The 18,307-nt window shown below is 41.7% G+C and overlaps 1 protein-coding gene and 1 non-coding gene across 2 annotated transcripts; both read left to right on the top strand.

The window, feature by feature from the left end:
• Window positions 1-411: 411 nt before the first annotated feature.
• On the top strand, window positions 412-493 carry TRNAS-GCU (transfer RNA serine (anticodon GCU)). Its single transcript has one exon. It is a non-coding gene; the product is annotated as a tRNA-Ser (tRNA).
• Window positions 494-8,392: 7,899 nt separating this feature from the next.
• DHRS7C (dehydrogenase/reductase 7C) lies at window positions 8,393-18,299 on the top strand. Its single transcript, XM_085315226.1, has 7 exons — window positions 8,393-8,530; window positions 8,999-9,154; window positions 10,857-10,969; window positions 12,572-12,782; window positions 14,321-14,413; window positions 16,302-16,457; window positions 18,035-18,299. Exons 2-7 carry the CDS (start codon window positions 9,001-9,003, stop codon window positions 18,241-18,243), a joined length of 936 nt encoding a protein of 311 aa, XP_085171352.1. The 5' UTR covers window positions 8,393-8,530; window positions 8,999-9,000; the 3' UTR covers window positions 18,244-18,299.
• The last annotated feature ends 8 nt before the right edge of the window (window positions 18,300-18,307 follow it).

Below are 18,307 nucleotides of genomic sequence, written 5' to 3'. Positions count from 1 at the left end.
CAAATGCATGTAAGGGGACAGGAAAAGGGCTGAGGATGCAGAAACTCCCACTTACACTGTGCCTTTCATAACAGAAGCGTGCTCAAACTWATCCCTTTTGACTCCTGCGAAGTCCCGGCTGCCCACCTGTCAGATCATCCCTCAGAGGCCTGGCTGGCTGCTGCCTGCTCCTGCTTCCATGTGGGTCCTCTCTGCAGTTTTCTGCTTTATGCCTGCCCCACCCACWCMTTATTGCACCCTGCCTCCATGAGACAGCTSCYRGGTTCCCCAGGAAGGAYCAGTCTGTCCCTGATCTTCCTTATTYGCCTGTTTGCACCAGCYGTACTGGATCTGCCAATCTTCTTTGTTCACAAGTCTCAGTGGCGGTGGCCATGGTGGAGGTGGCAGCCACGGCTGCAACCCCAGGAGGCTGACGAGGTGGCCGAGTGGTGAAGGCGATGGACTGCTAATCCATTGTGCTCTGCACGCATGGGTTCAAATCCCATCCTCGTCGAAGCCCAGGGACTAGCCCAGAAGGAGGAGCTGGCCTTTTGGAGCAGAGGCAGCTCTTCCCCCTTGTCAGGCAGTCTACCAAGCAGGGAAGGTGACACCTCACAGGAAGGGATGCCCCCCCAGCTCTCCCCCTACCTCCAGAGTTTGCACAGTCCCATCRAACACAGAGCCTTTCATGAAGTATGTCCCTGGCCAGTCTGTTCAACAGAGCTCCCTGTGCCTAGGACAGGCGGAGGTGAAGCTGGGAGGGAAGGGCTCAGGGAATCTGAGCTGGAAGTGCCTGGGTTTCCAGGTAGTAGCCAGAAAGAGCATGTTTTCTCCTGTATGTTTTCAGCAAGAAAGAGAGAGAGAGAGAGAGAGCAAAAGAGAGAGAGAGAGACTAGGATGCCTGCGCATGGGTGCTGCAGGGCTGAAGTCACAGCCTTGTAGCTCCCTCCTGCCCTTTCCGCAGCARCACGCTTTCCTTTATGTGTCTCCAGGCACACCTTACTGGGCAGGTCCAGGCAGGCATCTCCTGGGAGGCCTTCTGCCTCCTTTATTCCCTCCCAATGGATGTGAATCCCAGGTAGGGATCAGCCAGCTGGAAGAGTGCTCTCTGAGCCTGGATTTCACAGCCCCAAATATGAACTGATTTCCCATGGAGGGGGGGGAACAAAACTATTCTCATACACTCGTTGGACACTCATCCATGGTGGAGTTTTCCTGGGAAATCCTTGYGCAGAGCAGCATATCAGAATGATGGGCAGGAAATGAGCATACACGAGACAATCTAACAACCCGTTTGGGATGGGTTCTTTGATACAAAGGAGTACTTGCATTCACATTGATAATTGTTAATTGGCAATATGAACACTAGGTATCCAKGTTCTTTGTGTGCTTAGAGGAAATCTAGTCAGTGAAGACAGTGGAGTTAAAAAAGACATTTTTCTCACTATAAAGTAGGTCCCTCCACTAGGTCATACAACTAGCCTGCTAAACTGCATGGACTCAGCATTGAGTGAGCATGGATTCACCAAGGGGAAATCAAGCTTAACCAATCTGATAGCCTTCTATGWTGGAAGGACTGGTTGGGTAGATGAGGGGAGAACAGTGGATGTCATCTACCTTGACTTCAGCAAGGCTTTYGACATTATCTCCCATAACATCCTCGTAGGTAAGCTGAGGAAGTGCAGGCTAGATGAGTAGACAGTGAGGTGGATGGAGAACTGGTGGCAAGGCCGAGCTAAGAGGGTTGTGATCAGTGGTGCAGTCTGGTTAGAGGCCTGTAGCTAGCGGTGTCCCCCAGGGGTCAGTACTAGGTCCATTCTTGTTCAATTTATTCATCGATGACCTGGATGAAGGGACAGAGTGCACCCTAAGCAAGTTTGCTAATGATATCAAACTGGGAGGAGTGGCTGATACACCAGAAGGCTATGCTGCCGTCCAGAGAGACCTGGAGAATTGGGTGGAGAGGAACCTCRAGAAGTTCAACAAAGGAAAGTCCACGGTCATGCCCCTAGGGAGGAATAATCCTCTGCACCGGAACAGGCTGGGTGCTGACCTGCAACAGGCTGGGTGCTGACCTGCTGGAAAGCAGCTCTGTTGGAAAGCAGCTCTGTAGAGAACCACCTGGTGGACACGTTGACCGTGAGCCAGCAATGTACCCTTGTAGCCAAGAAGGCCAAYTGTATCCTGGGGTGCATTAGGAAGAGTGTCATCAGCAGGTCGAGGGAGGTGATCCTCCTCTTCTACTCAGCCCTGGCGAGGCCACATCTGGAGTGCTGTGYCCAATTCTGCAGCTGGGGTACAGGTAGCTGCTCTCTAGGGCTGCACACTCAAACCCCTGAACAGGCAGGAGATGGGGCATCCCTGCCCCAAGTCCTTAGTCTGCCAGAGACACCATATCCAGCACTGGCATGGAGCTGCCCAGAGCACTAGCCTGTGCTTGCCAGCTTGACCCACACCCCTCCACCCTGCCTTTGGAGGTTGGGGGACAATGTGCACGTATGTAGCTGGGAAGGAGGGCTGCAATGTCCGTGCACAGAGAAGGGGCAGCAATGAACTGTGTGTGTGGCAGGAAGGGTGCATGTGGCATGAGGGCAGTGTTCGGGGAGAAGTGTGCACAGGGAGGCAGTGAACCCTGGTGTGCTGTAGGTCCCTGGTGCTGACCAGGCTGTGTTTGCTCTGTGTAGAGGCACCAATTTGCTGCATGGCTTGCAGCCATGTGTTTTTCCCTCAGTGAGGCCACAGCAATGCATGGCCGGGACAGCTGCGCTGCTGAATATCTGGCTGCAGGCTAAGCATACAGCCACTCACTGGTGTGGGCACGATGSTACACGCTGAGGATGGAGCTGTGGTTGCAGTGTTTGCTGCAGTCCCCACATGCATATGGCTACTTCCCGGTGTGGATCCACTGATGACCAGCCAAGTGGGTTGTGTGTGTGTAGCCGTGCTCTCTTCCGCTCTCAGGACTCTCCATCACTCCCCCCCAACTTCCATAGCTCTAGACCCCTCCTTAACTCTGCTAAGGTCACCACTTGCAGGGACCGAAGGAGAAAAATATCCACTCAGCTCCAGCTCCTAAGGTGGGGAGCATAAACTCCAGCCTTCCTAGCCCTCCTAAGAGCTTTGTCTGTCTGCTTCAGCTGTGCCACACCATGGGCAGCACATGAGGGCAATGTTGTTCAAGAAAGGAGCTGCCCTGACTGTTTGTTATCAAGACCACATTAAGAGAGGAATAATTTGTTGTTTAGGGCTGGAAACCGACTAAATGGACAATAACTCTTTCTTGTTTGAGCTACAACTCATCGTGATCTCCAATGAGTTTCCAGAGGTTTTTATTTGATGAAACTTAAATGGTTACAGAGTCTGTGAGTGTTTGGGTACTTCTGTATCTCCRTGCCAGAGATGGCCCATGGCAGACYGGGCATGTAGGACAAAGCTATGGGGTCATTCACAGACACACTGAACAGCCCCAAAATACTATTTTCCAACATATAWTGTCTAAATAGCTGTTTCTTGTAAATATTAGGCTGTATCATGGGCCTTGTAGGRATGTCCCTACCAAGGGAAAATAAGTCTCTCCTACCTTCTCCCAACAATGGAGCCTGCCTAGGGAAGCAAACTGAGGAGTTTTCATCCACCAATGAGTTCTGGGCCACCTCCATGTTGGGGACACTGGTGGGACACTGGCCAGGGGTCAACCATCCTTCAATARTGTGAAGGAGGCCACTGGGGATGCCTGGATCAGGGAAACATATCACAGCCCCCATGTCCTGATCACCTCCTCACTACAGCAACCCAGGGTCCTTCTTGGAGGCAGCCTARCAGTATACTTGGAGCACCAGCTCCAGCTTACCTTGTCCACGGAATTGCAAAACATCATTCTCTCAGCAGAGATCGTATCTTCCACCTTTACCTAATTCATGGCATGTGAGGACACTGGGGAGGCACATGGGTCATGCCTCATGGTACTAGCCCCAGAGGCTGGCAGGCAATGAGGTGGTGATGGAGCCAACCCTTGCAYCTGCAGCTGCCCATGCTGGAAGCCCTTGACCAGAACTGCTGCTTTGGCACAGATCTGGGGGCTGCATGCATACATGCAGCATTATGTCTCTGGGGGCAGGATGCTCCAGAACTGCTCCATCACCACCAGCTCCGGCATCTCCTCCTTGGAGCAGCTCTGTGGTCCCAGCCAGTGCTTGCACGGTTGCTGCACCTAGCTCGCAGCCTCAAGCAGCCCCTCTGCCTCCTGGAATCTGAATGCCYGAAACTGGCACCTTCAGCTCTCTGGATCCTCAGCATGCCTGCCTTCAACGTCCTGTTGTCCCCAGGTGCCCCACGTCTAGGGGATCACCTCCTGCTGCTGAACTTCCCAGTGCTGGCATGAAGATAGTTCTTCCAGGGGCTCCAGCCTCACCCACCGTGGCTTCAGCTTCAGCCACGGCTCCATAGCCATACAAATTGGCCACAGCTTTTGCTTGTGGGCCTCCAAACATCCCCACTCCTGCAGCCACTGTCCAGCTTGAGGGAAACAGGACAGGGTTACTGGAGCAAGACCTGCCCTTGCCTGTGAGCATGGACTTGGCCCTGTCCCCAAGTGCTGTATCCCATCCTCTCTGTGCCCTCCGCATGACAGGATGCCAGAGGGATCAGGCTCTGCAGGCTGATGGGGGTGAGCAACAATCCTGGTTCTGGGATCACACACAGTGTTATGTGGGCTGCACCCCCATGGAAGTGCATGCCTCCAGGGCATGCATATAGACTACATTTACACATACCAGTGCATAAGTATCCAGTGTGTTACTAAATCTCTCTTCTCAATTGCAAATGTAGTTTTGTGTTAACATTGTCATTTACTTGCCCGGGTAACTATTAGCATAGCTGTGTCTGCCTTTTGGAGGAGGACTTGAAAACTGTATTTGCAGGGGGAAAGAGAATTGCCGTAAGGATAATCCTTTGTCTTGATCTAATTTTAAAAATAATCATCTCTTTTATCTTGTCAGCAGCTGAGTAGAGCAGGAGCAAAAGGTTATCATATTGAAATTCCCCAGATTGGTGCCTATTTTCTCTCTCAGCAATCAGTTGGTTTGCTGTGGGACAGCTCTGTGCAGTGTTTATAAAATGTTTGGGTAGAAGAAGGGTAGGTATTTTATTTATATGTAGCATAGCCTAGCATTTGTTAGAACAAACTGTGAGAAAGGCGAGGAAAATAAATAGTAATGATGCAAAGCCCATAAGGATTCAAATAACACAAATACTATAATTTGCTCACATTTTTAGTTCTTCTACGTATGAATGAAAAAAGGGCAGAGTTTTAGAAGTTGTTTTCATCCYGCTGTGACAGCACTGCCCTGTTGATTCAGTTAGGATCGGACCTACTTCGGAAAGTACTGCCTTTTGTTCAGAAGGATATGTTGCTTCTCAGCTTTGTATTTAATTACACGATACAGCRCTCCCCAACTTCCAAATCAATAAAAACTTCTGGTTTGCTGGAGTTACTTCAAATATCATTTTGGTGTCTGTTTTAAACGTTTGGGTCAGATATGTCTGGCCTTTCTAGAAATACACTGAATCTTCATGGGGATGGCTGATAGGAAAGGAAGGCTGGTGAGCCTTTCTCACCAACACCTAGCAGTTACAATACACTGTGATGTGTACCGCTGAAAGTAAAGAGCGATTGATTCATTAGTATATCACCGTTAGAATTAGAAGTGTCCCATGATGCTCTGCCTGAACGCAGGTTTGCTGAAAAGATTTGCTAAGGCGCAATAAAGTCGGTGAAGTACAATATTCTTTTGGATATTATGTGTATTGTGGGCTGTCATACACGTGTTATGAGAATAAATTCTGCTTTGCTGAAATGAGTGGGCTCTCAAAGGTTAATTTTTGTTTGAACTGCTGAGCAATTATTAAAGGTATCCTGCAGAATTTTTCTGCTTTTGTCAGATGAAGATTTCTGTCCATTTTCATTGAGTTTTTATAGTTGTGTTAATGTTATTTAACAACATAGATATTTGTTGGCCATTTGAAGGTTGCTGTTCTCTAACAAAGTCTTGTTTTTCACACTCTGCAAATGGAGGCTATTTTTTATAATAAAATACTCAACGTTTTTAAGATCTTATGATTTTCAGAATAATCTCAGGSACATTTTAGTTGCAGTCCTTATGTGATTTTGAGGACATTTGTAAAAGGTTTAAAGGCTCTATTGAGTCTTTTTTTTAACTTTTATTTTTAAAAATGCTGCAATATACTGATCTTGCAAAACAACTGTAGGATGTCAAAGGCAGGATTTGGTAGCAGTTTGCCCTAGAGTTGAAAAAAAGCTGAGGAAAAGACCTCAGGAGACCCAGAGCAGGGGCTGAAGTAAGATTTGGCCTTAAGTAACCACTGAGGAGACTGTTTAGGGAGTTCTCAATCCCAAAAAAACTCCGACTGCTGTAAAACTAGGATGATCTTTTTTGGGGAAACATGGATTTGAAATCTGGACCAGATCCTTGAGCTCAACTATGGAGAAAGTAACCAGCCATTTAGGTCCCTTCTGGGTTGAGGATTATAATGTTAGACTTGGTGCCTAATTTCTGTCCAATTTTCACTGTATGTGCCTTCCCTCTTTTACAGGATCTCCCTTCTGAAACAATTTATAATTATTCGTGCTTTTCTGGTACTTCCAATAGTCCTCTGTAGGTGGCAATGCATAACACATTTCTCTGGTCCTCCCAGTTGAAATGTGGGTATTTTGAAAAGTTTTTTTTTTTGTTGTTGTTTATTTGCTTCAGGGTGGTTTTTTGTTTTTGTTTTTGTTTCTTTGCATTCACTGTGTTTCTGTGTTCCTCTAGATCATTTAGGCTTCTTATTTTTTACAATTGTTCATTATCATTAATAGACATGCTAACATGATATCATTGCAATCTTACACATTCATTAGTTATATAGTTCTTTCAATTTTCTTCTTCCTATTCTTGCTCTTATACTAGTTATACCTAGTCTCTTGCAATGTTCATTTGGGAAGAAAACAAACAAATAACTTGGTGCTTTTTTCCTTTTGATCATTTGCTTTCAGCATTTCACCTTCACTGAAAAATGTTGCATAAACTGAATAAATTAAGTGAATAACACATCTTGTGCCATAAAAAGAATAAACCAGCTTGCTTACTTAGACRGAAACATATATCTCCTTTTTTAAAGTTGACACTTTGGAAGGAAGTTCGAGATAGACTAGGTTTTGGGTGATGAAAGGCTGAATTGTCTCCATCCATCTGCAGGTAGTTGGAATAACTTCTCAGATTGTATAATTTAATGTCTTTACAYTCTTCTGTGGAAACTGATATAACTTTAAGAACACAGTGACCACTTTGCTTTGGAAAACACACTTTATCTGTCACTCACYGTGAAGTCTCTTTAGCTAGAATAGCAGATATGAATGTTTCAGACACAGACATATTACAAAATTCTCTGGTTTGGAAATATTAAAGTAATGTGTTCTTTGCCAAGCCACTTCAACTTTGGCAGACAAGCCAATGCACCTTGATTCCCAGTGTCTTTAGCTTCTAGAGCAAGGTGAAATTACAAACCAGGTCTAGAAGCCTCCGCTCTTGAATAATTGCCCTTCCTTTCCCACTCTTTGTTCTCTGTTACTACATTTCAGTATCAATTACAAGCTATGATTTATAAATATATCTTTCTCTCACTGGAGGTTAAAAAGCAGAAGCAGAGGCTACAATTTAGGTCTGTAGTCATTTACCCCAAATTCAAAACTTACAATTAGGAGASAGCGATACAATTTTCTTAAAAGGCAAAACGAGAATGATTCATGGTAAATCATTCTTCTCCCTGGGATCCCAAACAGCAAACCATAAATGTGAGTGACAGCTTAGCAGATATTATCTCTCTGCAGGACTGTAGAGGTTGATCACATAGGTAAAGTTGATAAGATTCTGAAAAGGCTGGGTGGAGGCACGTCTGGTTTCCAAAYACTGACAGTGGAAAGCAGCCTGTGGCACCTGGAAGTGCATGCAGCAGCCTGCTCAGCATTCCAGCAAGCTACTGCTCAGCAGTAGTTTTTATCTCCATGGGATACAGCAGGTCCCAAGCCACCTTGCTCGTAGACCTTATCCCAGCACGTACATACATCATTTCATTTGCAGAACGGTGATTGTTTCAAATGCCCAATCCTTGCCATTATTTTTGTGCTTGCTTGTTTTTAAGATTGATTGTTGTTATAGAACTAATACAATGGCAACAAACTGGGACAGTTCAATGAACCACTGTTACTAAAGGCAAAAAACAAAAATAGATGCTTCTTTGTATAGTTGAACTGGTACTGTACTAAGAGCTTTCCAGCCTGCCAGACTAGATAGGTCAGGCATGTGGATCACACTGTAGATACTATATTTACTTCTAAAATATCTTTATCACAGCTGCAGGCTATACATAGCCATTCTCTTTCAGGGCAAGCAGCCTCAGCAAATGCAATACTCTGTGAAAATACTAAAGGACTTCTAATATAAAAATCAAATCAAAAGGATAGTTATCCCTACTTGGAGTCTTCATAGTGATAGTAAGTCGTTCTATTTTTTTTTTTTGTCTTTTTAAACAGAAAACAATTCTATTAGATGTTTCATCTGAAATTATGAATAAAAWACTTTTTATGTTTTACAATAATAACAATATAATTAAAAGATTAGTGCTATGTTTTAGTCTATGTTTTGCCTCAAGTCAATATTTCTGCAAAAAATCTATTATGTTTTTGCCAACACAGAGTTATTTTGAATAAAGTGAATCAAGATTTGCTTAGAACATACAATAATAAGGAAAATAGTCAAATAAAAATCTTTATAAAAATACAGTAGTATTAAACCATTGATTGGAAGGCAAAATCCTCATGCTTTAAGCTATTGAGTGTGCAGTGAAAACTGGCTTTTCTGTATATGGAAACACTGATCTTTTAGAAAAGAAAAATTTCAAAAACGAAGAATGTGTATTATGATTACCATTATTCTGAGATAGTCTTTTTTTCCCCCCACAGAGATGGATATTCTTGCTATATTTGCCCTACCATTACTCCTTCTAGGGATCAGTGGAGTTATTCATATTTACCAATCAGTCATGCGGCTAGTGTCCAAGTCAGTTGTGCAAAACAAGGTGGTGGTCATCACTGATGCCATCTCTGGGCTGGGCAAGGGTGAGTTGTTTCTTTTCTTCACAGTTTCACAGAAAACAAACAGCCTGAGACTGACCCATGAGGTAATTAAATGTGCATCCACCATCTTGCGTATATCTTGACTGTTTGGCTGAATCAGAGACTAACAATATAGTCATAAACAAATCTGATGATTTTTAAATGTACATTTTTGGTCTCAGCCACAGGAATTGTTGCTGCACTTTCAGGAACTACAGACCTTTGTATTCATTTAATTCAACAGAATAGGAAGCCTGAGAAGCAAATCAAGAGAGCTATTTTTAGCACATTGCTAATCTGAGCTCTTATTACATTGACTGTCACTACAAGGTAGCAGCAAATCAGTATAAATAGGTGTCCCATTACTCTTTTGCATGTTTCTCTCTATTCCTTAAAGGCTTCTTCTACCTGCTCTGTGTATACAACAGCAATCACCCTCCCCATCACACCTCCTTGTTCTTACCTCTAGCTGTCTAGCACTTAGCTCTTCCTCTTCCCTTGATAATCTGCAGTACCACAAACTGGTCTGTGTGTACGAGTGCGATCAATGGAAAGAAGTGAAGGGTATGTGATAATTTATATRTTTATATAAGCTAACTGCCTGAGTGGCCAGCCACCTACCATGTACTTCCTCTTGGCCCAAATTTCCTTCCCACACCATCCCATCAGATCAAAGGTTTTGGGTCATATATGATTTGTGCACACTCCTGCTCTAGGTGTTACTTGGTGGGGCGGTAGATACAAGCACATCATAAGGCAAACACAAGTAGTCCATGAAATCTCTATGGTGTATGTTGTTAATTGCCTTCCTCTAGTCAAAGTGACAGGACAGAGAGAGATATATTCTCCCTCAGCTCTAGCAGGAGAAGAATACATATCAGATGCAAGCTGTCAAGATGCTCCAGCCTAGTATTTTATAATCTGGACTGAGATAATCACAAATCCCCATGATGACCCAATCTAATGAGCTGGCTGCAGTCTTTTAGCCAATGAGAGTTATAATGTGTAATACTCTATGCTAAGTCTTCTTGTTGTAGGAATTCCCACTTTCAGAAAAGGGAAATCATAGTTCATTTGCATAAGAAGCAATGTGATGCAGCAGGTGATGAGTTTATGTATCACTCTTGTCAAAGTTGTACATGAGTTTCAAGTATCCAAAAGTTTCATGAAGATAGCATACAGAGCAGRTTTTGCTCTTTACTGGGGTCTGTTGTTGTCTTTACTTATACTACAGTAGACAACATGAAGGTTTGCAAAAGCCATAGTTGGTACTGTAACAACCTTAAGCATGCATTTTTCTGTATTTTTTTTAATAATAATTGTGTTTGTAGGGGAAGGGTATTAACGAAGAAAGATAATCAAAATTTTTCAATAATTCTTCTAAYTCAGACTATCATCCATTAACTGGCATATTGCTCTTTTCCTAATTAAATTTTGATTACATCCTATGACTAAACAGCACCACTGTGAGAATTATTAATACAGCKAAAACATTCATGATTTTTAATTTATTGCTCCCATATACATTATTGTGCCATTTTGGGCTATCTCTTTTCTCATATATATTTTTATTCTTTCAAAAAATAATTAATTTTAAAGGAAAGATTCAACTTCATTAGCAAAAGAACAGCCACTCATTTCAATCAAAATGAGCACAAGTAACTTACTTTTGTTATTATTTATTTTAAACCTATTTCTCTTCTAGAATGTTCTCGGGTGTTTCATGCAAGAGGAGCGAGGCTTGTGYTGTGTGGCAGGACATGGGAGAAGTTAGAAGCCTTGTATGATGCTTTAATTAGTGTGGCTGACCCCAGTGTGGTAAGTATTTCCTCGTTCTGCTTTGAAAATTAACAGGTTGAGTAACCAACTTGCTCAGGTACATAAAGTGCTTTTAAGCCAGTTGACTCTTACCCGACACTGTCCGCAGAGAGAGAGAGGAGTACCTTTGAAGGTTTTCAGAGCATGATGCTGAAAGTCAGAAATCCTGCTTTTTTGAGCTAATTCAAGGCAATTGATGTAAAACTACTGGGTGGCCCTGCATTTTGAACAAGCTACTGCCTCAAGCCACCCGACTGAAAACGCTAAACAGAAAGATTTAAATCAAGTGTGAGGGATTCAAAGCTCTTCATTGAATCAGAAGCACTATCATTCATTTTCCACGTAATTAGAACTCAAGAAGTAGGAGGTGTGCCTAAAGACGAAATTCAGTTTGAGAGCACAGAGTCCCAACTACCTGGCTATCAGATCAAGTGAAAAAGAGTATCCTTTTCTCATTACCACTTCATCACCACCCAAATTGTGATACAAAATGGACAGACTCAGGAGACCTGGGAACTGAATAACTATCCTCAGACSGAGTCTTCCTGCTGCTCTTGCCTCTAAAAGAAGTGAATTGGTAAAAAACGAGGCATATGGGCAGTCCTGAGGTATGTTTATGTTGTGTTCAGAGAGCTTAAAAATTCTAATTCTAATTTCTAAAAGTTGCTACTACACTTTAAAAGGTCTGTAAAGGCTGACCATGCTTTAAGAAGTAGTTGTTTGGAAGGTGTTTCTTTGATGGACATAGGAAAGCTTTTCTTCTGTGGTCAACAGGCAACTATGACTCATTTCAGGCTGAAGGTGCCCTTGAAGGCATCACAGAAATTCTACAGCCATTGCTGATCAGACCAAAGAAAATTTGCATTYGACCCTTTTTCTGCAGTGAGCTTCATTCATTTGTGTAAATAACTATAAAGTAGTGTGTTCATGTTACTTTGTGTTGATTTAATCAGGAAAAAAATGTATTTAGTATAACTAAGAGATCTGCATTGCATTGTCATAGTAATATGGCAAGASAGGAGCCTCAGAGTTCGTTCCTCTGTCTCATGGCATGTGTTACTGCTGATAAAAACCTATAACCTTTACAGAGACCATTCAAATGTGACCTCCACTTGGATAATCTACAGCTGAATAAACCATTCCTACCTGGCAATTTCCTCCTCTGAATTCAGTCTCTCTGTATTCATACAAATTTTCTATGAAAGCACTGTATGCTAGGCTCTGCAGTCAGCAAGTTTCTCTAGAGAACTGCTTACAAAAGGACAGTAGCTTGAAGTGCTAAGTCTCACCCTTTGTAGTTGTCTATGTCTCCTGATTACAGACAGAATTGAGAGATGTAAAGCTTGTCAGGGTAGAGTTTGTATAAGTTAATCTTCCAAAGGTGTTCCTACTTTATGCACCTAAATACTTAATGTCCTGGGTACAGAAATACCCACTACTGAGCTATCCTCTTCCTAGAGTGGGTTACAAGAGTAAAGCAAGCTTTTGTGAGAGTGGTAAAAATTCTTTCTTTGTATATCATGGTAAATGAATTTTTTTTTAAAAAAGAGTAATACATTTTTATATAACAGGAATCCTTGAAACAACTATTTTCTTTATTAGACATATACACCAAAGCTCRTACTTCTGGATATCTCAGACATAAACTGCATCCAAGATGTAGCTAAAGAAATCCTAAATTGCTATGGCTGTGTGGATATACTGATCAACAATGCAAGTATGAAGGTGAAAGGAGCAGTGCAGAGCATTTCATTGGAACTGGATAAAAAAATAATGGATGCCAACTATTTTGGACCTATAACATTAACCAAAGGTATTTTATTTTTTTCACAATTTGCTGTTACTACATAAAGCTTGAGATCAAAGTCATTGGTATTATTCTGTTTCATTTTCATCTAATTTTGTCTTCTTCACTATAATCAAAAACAATTTTGTGAAAATCAGTGGGCTGAATTCAGCTGAAGATGATCARAATTAGACTTCCTGAGTTTGAGAACAGGGATTGGCCAAGCAATCAGATAAGTAGTTCTTTGAAAGATGAGCGTTCTTTAAAATAGCAACACTTTGCTAAGAATGATTCCTTAGTCACGTGCCTGCTGCCTGTTACAAAGACAAGTATTTTCAAAAGCACACCAGTAGTCTTAATGGTCCTGACCAGCTTCATCTGGGGCCCGTGGGCCCCACATCAAGCCCATGGGCTCAGAAGTCCTATTTCAGTTCAGACCTGAACTCTCAGACCTTGCCTGAGATACGTTACAGGTCTATCTGTCTCTGGGCCTGACTCCCAGATGGACCTTGGACCTATGCTGTAGGTAGATYGTTTCCTGGGGTGAGACAATCAGTTTTAGCTCTCCAAGGGCTTTTGACTGTTCTCTTTCCCTTTTATGTCTTCTTTTACTCCCTGAGGTCTTTTCTAATAATAAGTGTATAAATAAATCCCTTTGAAAAAGCACTTGTTGTGAAGATCCTCCTCTAGAGCTGTGTAGTGGTAGATTGCTTAAGGATCAGACTGTGAGGAGGTTTTCAAGCTGAAGCATTAGCACTTCAARTATCTGTTCCTTTTCTAAACTGTAGGCCAGTTTTCCACTGTCTTTCTCCCTCTGCTCAACTTACATAACTCTCTAAAGATGGTAGATGTGCTCTTTTCCTATTCTCCAAGTCCTATCTGAGCCGACTTTTAAGCCATGGTCACTGCACACAGTGCCCACGTTTCAGAAAATCACTGCAAGAAAGGATTTTTTTTTTCACTCTTAAGAGAATAATGGAGCTGTAACTGCAATAAAGTCCAGGAAGGTAAACCTTGGCAGCTAAGTAGTGTCTGTAGTTTTCCRAGGAAGAGAGATTGAGCCATAATATTATAAATCAAAGAAATGGAAAACTTGAAGTAATGGCAATAGAAAGTAGATGTAAAAATTGTTAAGAGATTTTAAGGCCAGAAAAAAATAGCTTCATCTAATTCCTGGAGATGTTTCTGCTTAAATGGGAACAGGTCAATAAAACCAAAAATATAGAATAAATAGAAACAAATAACTATGAATAAACCCCCAAAACTAGCCAATTAAATATTTCCAATAACAAAGAATACCTGATTGTCTTCATAATCTGTTTCAGTGTTCAGTTACTGCTACYGTAATGAATACGTGCCTCATGTCTAGTCTGCATTTGACTCATTTCAGGTTCCGGCTACAGGATTTTATGATACTTCTGACTGYAGTATTGAGACAGCCTTCATTAAAGTTTTTGTGCATGTATATGTGCTTAAGAAGACACTTCAGCTTTCACTTCTTTTAGTTAAATAGGTTGAGGTCTTTATTTACCTTACCTAGCTCTTCTCTTCTCTTCCCTTTACAGCCCTTCTTCCTAATATGATCTCAAGAAAAACTGGCCAAATTGTTCTAATTAATAGTATCCAAGGAAAAATAGGAGTCCCATTTCGTGCAGCTTGTAAGTTAAACAGAAAAAAAAAAGTACATTCCAATGTATGAATTGTAAGTATTCCATGATTCTGATATTAAGCTATTACAAGTACTGATTTGTGGCCTAGTAAACTTGGATATGGTATGAGGCCGAAATATTTTCAAAGTGAAACTCRGGAAGAAAGACTCTAAATACTAACTGTGATGTATTACCTCTGCCTAAAATACTAGAGAACAAAAAACTACCAAATGCAACAGCAAGTTTCTTATAAATTTCTGGCAGGGATTCAGGGAACAACAAACAGACGTCAGTAAGTCTGCTGTCCACACTGAGCATGTTAGTATAAACTATAATGAAGTTAGTGAAGAGATGTACAAATATAACATATTTGTAGAGACTGGATGCTGCTTTTGTAAAGGGAGGTCATGCCTCATGAGCTTAATAAAGTTTTCTGTAAGTGTTTGAAAGGACATGTAGATGATGTAATCTGCTTTTATTTCCAAGAGTTTTTCAGGAAAGTCCTTCACCCAAAGCTCCTAATAAAACTAAAGCTGCTTTRGGTTATGGTGAAAGGTCTTTGAATTCATAAAATGCAAAGTTAATAGGCAGGAAATATAGGATAGATGTAAACATACAGTTTTCACTGTGATGTGAGGTCAGAAGTAGATTTTGGGCAGAAGTAGATTATGGGCTCTGAACTAAAGGTCTGCAAGACCTCAGGGTTGTGACTGCAGTGGTGGTCATGAAAGCAAAATCAAGTGGGAAGAACGATTGGAAAAGGAGCAGAGAAGAAAAACAAATTCTGTCATTATGCTTTTCTATAAATCTGTGCTGTGCCTATATCTTGAATGTTGTGTGCAGCTCTGGTCCTCCTATCTCAAAARGCTCAGAAAAAAAGCAACACGTTGATGATACACCTGGAGTGCCTCTAGGAAACAGACAACTGCTTCAGGGTACGCCGGATCTGTATAAAATCATGAGTGGCAGGACAGCTAAGAGAGACAGTTTTTACAGTTGATGTCTATGTTGCCTGACATGAAGCCAGAAGAAGGAATTTCAAAAGAAGTCAAAGGAGAAGGTTCTTCCTGTTCCAGAAGTTGACCTGCAGAGAGGAAGGAAATGATGAAAAAGCAGATAATGTCTGAAAAGTCTTTTTTTTTTTCCTGGAACTTGATGGCAAGTTCCTGCCATTTGAGCGAATATGTGCTGAGTTTGCAAACTAGCAAAACTGCCTGGGAGCAGCAAGGACTTCAAATGGAGCAGCAAAGAACCTAAGAAGATTGTAACTTGAGGCAGTCAGATAAAAAGGATCCAAAAGACAGAAAGCTCTCTCTTGAACCTAGCTGTGAAATGTAATTTTTTAGATTATATTATGCACAGATAGGTTTCTAGTACAGAGTCAAATATGGGGTGGATGTGTGCTTTGCAGCTCTGGTCTTGTTAACACAAAGTTCTGGTTCTTGGCCTAGATTCACATACTATTATCTTTCTTTGATAACATCTCAATAAAAATTCACTGGCTGTAGCTAAAAAATACATGCCATACAGTTAGTTTAAAATTAATAGTAAAAGCATCTCAAATGAGAAATTGCTTCTGCAGAGCAAAGATATAATTTGTTTRCAAAACATGAGATGTCCTGCTATTTCTTCAATGAATATGCATTTCATTGCATCTTATTAATGTCTCACAAACTGTGAGATGGGACAAAGTGGAGACTCATATCAAGGGCAACTGTCCATCTACCAAAGATATTTTTTCACTGTAGAGAAATTTTTCATTTGATAGTTTTGCTAGGTGCCTTCTGTTCTTTGCCTTTTTGCTAGTCATTCCTTGCTCAGTTTTCCAAACATTCATGTTTTATGAACTCCTCTATCATACATCCATGCACCCATGTATTTTCTTTTTTTCTTTTAGATGCTGCTTCTAAGCATGCTGCTGTAGGCTTTTTTGATTGTCTTAGGGCTGAAATGGAAGAATTTGATATTTCTGTGAGCACTGTGTGTCCAACCTTCATCTGTTCATACCATCGTCAAGCAGCACCTGGCAACTGGGAGGCATCAATTTGGAAATGTAAGGTTTGACGCATCAAAAGAGACTGTAGCAGAAGCCCATATAGCAGTATGGAGGCTGTTGCAAGACAGAGGGAAGGAACATTGGGAAAAGAATGGAAATGATAGAAAACATGATCAGGTTAAGGAAGCACAAAAAAAAAAAAAAAAAACAGAGAGAGAGAAATTAGAGAAATCAGATGAGTCTGGTGATAAGAGGAGGAATGTGGAAGGGGACAACATTATGTGAGAAAATAAATACACCAGGCCATGGGAAATAGGGGCAGAGCATGACACAAAAGGCGAGAAGAAGGAAGGCCATGAGCAAAAGTCAGTGAGAGACAGGTAGCTGAGTAAGAGAGAACAGAGAAGRAGCAGAGTACACGCTCAGTAAAACTAAAGAATACCGCCTCTATTCTGTTTTACTACAGATACTAAATAGAAAATSCATCAGCCAGAGGATTTGTTCTGCCTCAGGCTGGGGCTATTGGAGTGGTGGGGAAGAGACAAATTTTCTATATTAGACAGGGTCTTTTGTTTCAGGAACTGAGGCACTGAGATAACACTGAATAATATGATGCTCATAACTGCACCAATAAAATTGTCAGAATTCTATGTGCCMTGGCCATTCCCATAAATTTGAATTTGTGAATATTCCTTTAACTCAAAACTGAATACTAGAGAAATATTTTACTGAAAATCCAGCTTTACTCTTGACTCTTGTATCCCCTCCCTTTAAGAARCACTGAGGTTGCGGCAGCATGGTATACCGAGAGGTCTCAGATCTATCAGAAATTTCACCTCCTGGTTCACCTCTGTTCTACCTAGTTTTCTGTGGTGAGGTACCGTCACACAAGCATTCTCTTCCCAGTTCTTCTCTGAGTACTGAAAATGTTCTGTCCATATTGGGGGAATTATTAACAGACCGTATTGACTTTCTTGGGGAAGTGCCACTAATTTTTTCTCCTATGAAAAGTAAAAATCTACAGCGACTGCTAATTTGTTGGTTTGTCCAAAATAAGCTAATATGTCAAAATCAATTTTGCCATCTCCAAAGGCTTTTTTATTTTACAGTGCCAAGTCAGCCTTTAGGAATACAGTAGGATTTCATAGAATCACAGGACAGTTCAATYTGGAAGGCACCTCTGGAAACATCCAGGAAAATAACCTTCAGAGCTGAGTACAATATGTGCTTCACTGCCCCTCACTCTTGAGTGGGTCAGTTATAACCACCTTTTCATTCACTCCTAAGTGCTCTGCCTTGGTGCTATCATCATACTGAAGCAATCTTGCTTTATCCTTGTATACTCACTGACAGGCTAGAGAAAAGCTGATATGTCCAGATTCTGGAGCTCTCAAAYATGTTTCCCAAGTGAGAGTTCAGCTGCACTCAACTTGCTCCTTCTCTTAGGGTTTGTGAGAATTTTACTAGAGAAAACCTCAACTTCACAAAAAGACCTTAGAGGAGATGGTCATGAGAAGGAGAAGGGATGGAAAAGGATAAGGGCTTGGAAGGGGGGTAGGAACTTAACTGCTGGTATATCTTTTCACCAGATGTGTCTRTCTGTATCTTTCATTCCTCTCTGGTTTGATTTATAGTCTTTTTCAGAAAGGTGGCATATGGTGTGCACCCAGTGGAAGTGGCAGAGGAAGTCTTGCGCACAGTGAGCAGAAAGAAGCAGGAGGTTCTTATGGCCAATCCTATTCCCAGAGCAGCAGTTTACATTCGGACCTTCTTCCCAGAGCTGTTCTTTGCCATTGTTGCCTCAGGTATTAGGGAAAATCTGAAGACAGAAGAGGAAAATTGATTTTATTCAATTCTTTTCTCTGAAAATGACCTGAATAAAGTTTCAGATGTCAGTGCTTTCTGCT

The sequence above is a fragment of the Rhea americana genome, unplaced genomic scaffold (assembly GCF_003343005.1).
Source record: "Rhea americana isolate MKP2758 unplaced genomic scaffold, rheAme1 scaffold_422, whole genome shotgun sequence".
Classification (NCBI taxonomy): Eukaryota; Metazoa; Chordata; class Aves; order Rheiformes; family Rheidae; genus Rhea; species Rhea americana.
This window is presented reverse-complemented; position numbering and strand designations above follow the sequence as displayed.